Here is an 8181-nt window from a genome sequence, read left to right as displayed (position 1 = left end):
TTAGCCAGGATGGTCTCGATCTCCTGACCTCATGATCCACCCGTCTCGGCCTCCCAAAGTGCTGGGATTACAGGCTTGAGCCACCGTGCCCGGCCTATAGATTATTTTTAAAACCTGATCTTCAGTTGAAGCAGCTGACTCAAAGGGCTGACTATAATCTCAACGTACTCATCTGTTAATAATATCCAAAAACACCAGAAATCAATGAATATTCTGAAGAAGATAATGTCCTAAGTGGTCCCTGGACTCTAAATGATTAGCATTTGAGTTGTTTACTTCAGAAAAATACTTATGATCACCTGAAACTGAGTAGTAAAACATTTTGGCTATTCTATAACAACTGCTGTCAAAAACTGCAATCTTTCCCATTCCTTTTAACTCTATGGGACAAAAAAAAAGTAAAACAAAAGGAATAAATTGACTGTTCCTCTTGGTACAAAGAACATTTAGAAATTGTTTGATTTTGGATAAGGTAGGCCTGCATGGTTCTCTATCCTCATCTGGAAATCCACTGAAAGGATATTTACTGAGTACCTACTATGTGCCAGGAATTGTGCTATGTGCTAGGAATAAAAAGAAGTGGCCTGTTAAAAGATTACAATTTGCTGAGGCAATTATGACTAAGAACCATATTCAAAAATCAAAATAATCAGGAAATTACCAATTCCATTTTACTTGCTAGGCTGTATTAATAGAAGCCAATACAAGTTTAGTACATAAGAATCATGGATTCAATTGTGCAGTGAACAGTCTGGGGCTGTATGACTTAATGCTCCAAAAATAAAAGTTCTATGAAGAACTGAAGTAAACTTGTTGCTCAGTCATATCTAAGGTCTTCATGGCCATGTGAATCCAACTCCATGTAAAAACCAACTTACAAGACATTTTATGGAAGCTTCTATGAAAACTTAACAGCATACTAGGTCTTTCAGTCTTTAAATAAAAATGAATTAGACATGTAAAATTCAATCTTTCTTTTGTCATTTATCAGGTGATCTTTCACCATTTTAATTCAATCTCAACACCTTATAAAACATATTACTGATTTGATATTTTCCATTAATTGGGCTAATTGGCTGAAGTAACAGTTGTACATGTTCCAAAACAAATTGAAATGAGCATGTAAACATTACACTAAGCTTTTCCTTTCCAATGTTGTTATCTGTCCAACTACCCATAATAAAAGAAAACCATTATCCGTCAACAACAAATAGAAGGCTTTCCAGCTTATAATATTCACAGATGCAAAGGCCAAAAGAAAGTAGAAAATGCAGAACCAAGCAAGCAGATGATTTATCTTCCACCCTACCTACCCTTCCTTATTTCTAAATGTTCTCGTTTTAGGAAAACAAAATTAGAAAATTCATATAGTTAATACCATGAGATAACTACAGTACTTACATAAACTTTTTTTGTAACAAATATAAGGGATGTGAGCATATTTTACAATGTGTATGTAAGTATCCAAGATTGTTTATTACAGTTTAAAAATATAGCTAATTCTTTCACATTTTCTTGTATATTTATACATTTTCATAGTAAAATGTTTGAAAAATATTAGTCTAAAATAAAAATAATAGTATCAGGGTTTCTCAACCTCAGAGCTATTAACATGTTGGCTGGGATAATTCTTTGTTATGAGGGGCTGTCCTACGTAGTCTAAGATATTTAGCAATATCTTAGCACCCCTCAGTTCTAACAATGAAAAATGTCTCCAAACATTGCTAAATGTCCCCTGGGGGAAGGGTAAAGTAAAACAAAACTATCTCCCGTTAAAGAACACTGGTCTGTAGGCAGGATTTATATTTGGGTGTAATTTTTTTTTCTTTTTCTTTTTTGAGAGGAAGTTTCGCTCTTGTCGCCCAGGCTGGAGTGCAGTGGCACACTCTTGGCTCACTGCAACCTCTGCCTCCCAGGTTCAAGCAATTCTCCTGCCTCAGCCTCCTGAGTAGCTGGGATTACAGGCACCTGCCACCACGCCCAGCTAATTTTTGTATTTTAGTAGAGATGGGGTTTCACCATGTTGGCGAGGCTGGTCTCGAACGCCTGACCTCAAGTGAGCTAGCTGCCTGCCTTGGCCTCCCAAAGTGCTCGGGTGACAGGAATTGGGTGTAATTTTTATATAAAATAGATGATGTATTTGTATGCTTCTGCTTTTCTTCATTTTTCAAATTTCATTTTTTTTATTCCTTTTCAGAGAAGGGGTCTCACTATATCACCCAGCCTGGTCTCAAACTCCTGGGCTCAATCAATCCTCCCACCTCGGCCTCCCAAAATGCTGGGATTATAGGCATGAGCCACTGCACCTGGCCTGCTTTTCATTAAAACTTCAATCTATTTCTAAATTGCCATTAAAAAAAAAATTGAAAGTTTCTAAATTAAACCAAAGCTTGTTTTTCTTTTTCTTTCTTTTACCTTTCATTGTATTTCCCAACAGTTGGTCTGCCTCAGACTCATATTCTGAGACAGAAACAGTGGTCGCTAAGAAAAACAGGGCATTGTTTTCCTTGGTAGATTCCGTGAAGTCTCCCGTACTTTGGAGCAAGTTCACAATGGAAACTTTCATGTCTTCCATTAGACTTGTGGGGGTAAAGGAAATTTGATCGGTGAAAGCAGGTGATCGCTCATTCCCATGCACTATTAGCAAGGCTGTGCCCGTGTGTGTTTCTCCTTCAGGCAGCTCCAGAGCCACCTCTGCAGCCTCTGTCCAAGGCTGGCCCCCTTCCATACCCTCATGGTTTACTTGTGCTGTCTGAGACATCTCCGTTCTCACCTGAGTCTCTTCATTGTCTCCAAGCTTGGGGGTCCTTATCCAGCTTACACTCTCTAATTTGGTGTCATCCCACTCATCACTTGAGGCAGAGACAGCTGGAACAGCTGCGCTGACACTCACTGTGACTTCTGGGGCTCCCAGCAGACTGTCAGTTTCTCGCTCAACACTCAGGGTGTACTCGGAAGTTGCGAGTGGTTGCTTGGTAGCAGCAGCCTGGGTGTTATCAGCTGTCATCTGCGAAGGCTTCTCCTTATCAGGTGTGAGGCTTCCAGGCTCAGTGCCTGCTGTGGACTCAGCACTAGGAAAATAAGTTGTCCTGTGGTCTGTGTCTGCTTCAAATTTCTCAGTCCTCAGATTGGTGGTTAGCATTTCCTTAGTATTCACATAGGATGAAGGTGAATGTCCCAAACCAGCCCCTTCCTGACTTTCAGTTGCAAGTGATTGGTTATCCATATACTTCAGAAAACCTTTTGTGGTTTCTGTGATCTCTTCTACAATGGGCTGAAAGTTAGTGCTTGTAAGGAGTTCCTCCTTTCCATCAATAGTCAGAGAAGCAGTCGCAGTGATAGCAATGGTTAACATGGCCTTGGAAAGTCCACTTTCAGGAGATATTCTCTCTGGTTGGCTGGAACCAAATACTTCTTCAACTGCTGGGACAGCTGACTCAGTAGCAGTGGAAACACCAGGGCGTTCAGTTTGCATGAGCCCAGTTCGTCCAGGCTGGGTTTCTTTGTTAATAGAGAATGCTTTATTTAATGATGTTGCCGATGGTCCTGCTGACACCATCATTGGATCTTCAGAGACCACCAGTTGGGGAGTCTGCTTTGAGGTAATGGAGCTATTTTCTAGGTCATCGGTGTTCATCTTATCAGACTGCCCTTTTTCCGCATGAACATGTGCTATCTCCCTCCTTTCTATTTTGGGGAAGGCCAGACATTGTGTGGCAACGTTGAAAAGTAGAAGGCTACAGAAAGCCAGACAAATGTGCAATACAATCGGTCCACTCATAGTGGAAGAGAAATGGCACATACACTGGCAGAGTTGACAAGTCCAGTAATTGAATCCTGCAGAAAAATAAAGCATATCAAACTGTCATATAAATACGTGTTGTAAATAAGTCTCTTTAAATTAAACCGTAAGTAAAATAATCTCCTTGACTTTATAACACACAGAGATGGTAGGTAGGAGAGGACTGTTCTATTTCTTTGTACCTTTGAGACACGGATAACCCAGTTCATTTTTCCCTGCTGAATTTTGCTGATTTAACTAGAGGTTCCCTAGAAAAAGGTACACATAGTTCAAGTATTAAGTTCATTGTTTCTTAAATACCTACTTGAAATAAATTACCCTTGAAGTCACATTTGCAATATTCTCTCCAAATTCCTCTATTAACCATGTAGTCAAATGATGTAGAAATAACATGTCAAAGAAATAAAAAGTCTTACACATTCATTCAAATAACTTAAGTGTTGCCACATTCTGAATGTTTGTGGCTCCCAGAATTCATGTGTTGAAACCTAATCAGCAACATGGTGGTATTAGGAAGTGAGGCCTTTGAGAAGTGATGACTTCATGAGGGCAGAACACTCATGAATGGGATTTGTGCCCTTATAAAAGAGACCCCAGGGCCAGGCACGGTGGCTCACACTTGTAATCCCAGCACTTTGGGAGGTCAATGTGAGTGCATCACCTGAGGTGAGGAGTTTGAGACCAGCCTGGCCAACATGGTGAAACCCCATCTCTAAAAAAAATACAAAAATTAGCCAGGCATGGTGGCGCAAACCTGTAATCCCAGCTGCTCGGGAGGCTGAGGCAGGAGAATTGCCTAAACCTGGGAGGTGGAGGTTGCAGTGAGCTAAGATCATGCCACTGCACTCCAGCCTGGACAGGAGACTCCATCTCAAAAATAAATACATAAATAAATAAAAGAGGGCCAGGCGAGGTGGCTCACGCCTGTAATCCCAGCACTTTGGGAGACAGAGGCAGTCAGATCACCTGAGGTGAGGAGTTTGAGACCAGCCTGGCCAACATGGTGAAACCCCATCTCTAAAAAAAATACAAAAATTAGCCAGGCATGGTGGCGCAAACCTGTAATCCCAGCTGCTCGGGAGGCTGAGGCAGGAGAATTGCCTAAACCTGGGAGGTGGAGGTTGCAGTGAGCTAAGATCATGCCACTGCACTCCAGCCTGGACAGGAGACTCCATCTCAAAAATAAATACATAAATAAATAAAAGAGGGCCAGGCGAGGTGGCTCACGCCTGTAATCCCAGCACTTTGGGAGACAGAGGCAGTCAGATCACCTGAGGTCAGGAGTTCAAGACTAGCCTGGCCAACATGGTGAAACCCCGTCTTGACTGAAAATACAAAAAAATTAGCTGGGCATGGTGGCAGGCATCTGTAATCCCAGCTACTTGGGAGGCTGAGGAAGGCGAATCACTTGAACCCAGGAGGCAGAGGTTGCAATGGGCTGAGATCATGCCATCACAGTCCAGCCTGGGCGACAAGAGGGAAACTCCATCTCGAAATAATAAAATAAAATAAAGAGACACCCCAAGAGCTCCCTGGCCCCTTCCACCATGTAGGACACAGCGAAAAGGTGCCTTCTGTGAACCAGAAAGTGGGCCCTACCCAGACACCAAATCTACTGACACCTTGACCTTGGACTTCCCAGTCTCCAGAACTGTGAGCAATAAACTTCTGTTGTTTACAAACATCCTGTTTATTATACTTTGTTATAGCAGCCCAAATGGACTAAGAAAAGTATGTTTGAAAACACTAAATATCAGCATTAAATGCTGAACACCAGTTACTTTTAAGAGTTTTTCAAAGTAAGTAAATAGTTTTCAATGAAAATGTGTCTTTTAGCTCTTTTTCTTCAGCGAGGCAGCCGAGCAGCAGACGCAGAGATGCAGATCTTTGTGAAGACCCTCACGGGCAAGACCATCACCCTTGAGATTGAGCCCAGTGACACCATTTAGAATGTCAAAGCCAAAATTCAAGACAAGGAGGGGTATCCCACCTGACCAGCAGCATCTGATACTTGCTGGGAAACAGCTGGAGGATGGCCGCACTCTCTCAGGCTACAACATCCAGAAAGAGTCCACCCTAAACCTGGTGCTGTGCCTGCGAGGTGGCATTACTGAGCCTTTCCTCCGCCAGCTCACCCAGAAATACAACTGCGACAAGATGATCTGCCGCAAGGGCTATGCTTGCCTGCACCCCCGTGCTATCAACTGCCGCAAGAAGAAATGTGGCCACAGCAACAACCTGTACCCCAAGAAGAAGGTCAAATAAGGTTCTTCCTTCCTCGAAGGGCAGCAGCCTTCTGCCCAGGACCCATGGCCTTGGAGCCACAATAAAGTGTCCCTTTCGTTGACTAGAGCAGAAAAAAGAAAAAAAGAAAGAAAGAAAATATGTATTTTTAAATGCTTAAATCATTTGTTATTCTCTGCAACAACTATACAAATTACAGGCAAAACATGTTTCAAAATTGAAGGATTAGAAAAGGTTTAAGAGTTTAAGCAAGGTTAATAGTTTCAGAAAAAAATATATTTTAAAATTAGCAATCTTTACTGAATATCCATTATTATAAGATAAAAAATGTATTGTAGTATTTAAAATAAACTACTCACATTCTCATTACAACTAAAACTATATTAAAATTGTTAATTTCCCCCCACATTTAAGAGTTTCAGTTCTTTTTTTTTTTATCTATTTTGCTGAGTAGGACCTTTTCTCTTCCCATCATCAGAAATTTCTCAGAGATGTTGCAAGTTTTCTAGAAAATTAAACCTTGAAACTAAAATTCTAAAATAAAAACCTCAACTTTATAAAGTTTACATTTTTTTCTCTTTCATGTCTAATCATTCAATGATCTAAGTTAAGCAAATGATGTGCACATGTGAAATTTATAAATTTATTATCATAGGGCCTTCTTCCCTTAAGGAGTTTCAAAGCTTCCACGTGTTATCTCATTTAGTCTTGTAGGTCCTTTCAAGAAGGAAGAAAGGTAAAGTCCTCAGGACATGATCTACACAGCTGAAGACAAAAAGAAGGCTGAATTTTCTTTCCTTCCTCTTTTTTTTGTTTCTTTTTTTGTTTGTTTGTTTGAGACGGACTTTCACTCTGTCGCCCAGGCTGGAATGTAGTGCGAGTCTGCTCACTGCAACCTCCAGCTCCCGAGTTCTTGTGCCTCAGCCTCCCGAGTAGCTGGGACTACAGGCATGCACCACCATGGCCAGCTAATTTTTGTATTTTTATTAGAGATGGGGTTTCACCATGTTGGCCAGACTAGTCTTAAACTCCTGACCTCAAGCGATCCAACTGCCTCAGCCTCCCACAGTGCTGAAATTACAGGTGTGAGCTCCCCTCCCCTTCCCTTCCTTCTCTTTTTTTCTTTCCCCAGGCTGGACTTGAACTCCTGGGCTCTAGCAATCCTCCTGCATCAAGCTCCTAAGTAAGTAGGACCACAGGCACGCACCACCACACAGCACAAGAAGACTGACTTTTTCTACGTGAGAAAAAAAGGAATCCATGGATTTAGAGCCAAGGCTTCCTGCCAACTACCACCACCATATGAGTGTACCATCTTGGAAATTGGTCCAGCAGCCCCAGTCAGCCCTTCGGATGACTGCACCCCGGCTGACATCTTGACTACACCTTCTTGAAAGACTTTGTGCCAGAACCACGCAGCTAAGTTACTTCCAAATTTGTGATGCATAGAACTGGTACAAAGTAACAAATGATTATTGTTATTTCAAGCCACTAAGCTATGGGGTAATTTGTTACACAGAAATCTTGAGTCCACGATGTGTCAGGGAAATACAGGAATGGAATGGCATCATGAGTATAATAGTGTCATGTGCAGAAAAGAAACAGCATATCAGGGATTACAAATTTAGCAGAAGAAAACGGAAGCCAGAGATGACTAGAAGAAATGTTAAGTCCCCAAAGAATCTGCAATGATAATGAGAGGGATGCTAAGTTTCCCCATATGCAAATGGGGGTTTGAAACAAACATATCTGAATATTAAATTACATACTGTTAGCTAGCATTGTTTTTGTTTGTTTGTATGTTTGTTTTTGAGATGGGGTCTCACTCTGTTGCCCAGGCTGGAGTGCACTGACGCCATCTCGGCTCACTGCAACCTCCGTCACCCAGGTTCAAGTGATTCCCCTGCCGCAGCCTCCCAAGTAGCTGGGATTACAGGTGCCCACTACCATACCCAGCTAATTTTTGTATTTTTAATAGAGATGGGGTTTCACCATGTTGGCCAGGCTGGTCTCGAACTTCTGACCCCAAGTGATCCACCTGCCTCAATCTCCCAATGTGCTAGGATTACAGGCATGAGCCACTGTGCCCATCTTTTTTTTTTTTTTTTGAGACAGTCTTGCTCTGTCACCCAGGT

At 41.7% G+C, this 8181-nt stretch overlaps 1 protein-coding gene and 1 pseudogene across 1 annotated transcript in view; one reads left to right on the top strand and one right to left on the bottom strand.

Moving 5' to 3' along the window:
- Positions 1–8181, bottom strand: part of LOC105546400 (chromosome unknown open reading frame, human C14orf37) — a 339900-nt gene that overhangs the window by 150748 nt on the left and 180971 nt on the right. The window contains exon 3 of the mRNA XM_011989586.1: positions 2416–3837. Within this exon, the coding sequence (XP_011844976.1) occupies positions 2416–3802 (1387 nt within the window). The 5' untranslated portion in view covers positions 3803–3837. The remainder of the gene's footprint in view (positions 1–2415; positions 3838–8181) is intronic.
- On the top strand, positions 5647–6067 carry LOC105546398 (annotated as a pseudogene).

Source organism: Mandrillus leucophaeus, unplaced genomic scaffold (genome assembly GCF_000951045.1).
Source record: "Mandrillus leucophaeus isolate KB7577 unplaced genomic scaffold, Mleu.le_1.0 Scaffold359, whole genome shotgun sequence".
NCBI classification, from domain to species: Eukaryota; Metazoa; Chordata; class Mammalia; order Primates; family Cercopithecidae; genus Mandrillus; species Mandrillus leucophaeus.
Note: the sequence above shows the minus strand (reverse complement) of the source record. Positions and strands in the feature narration are given on the sequence as shown.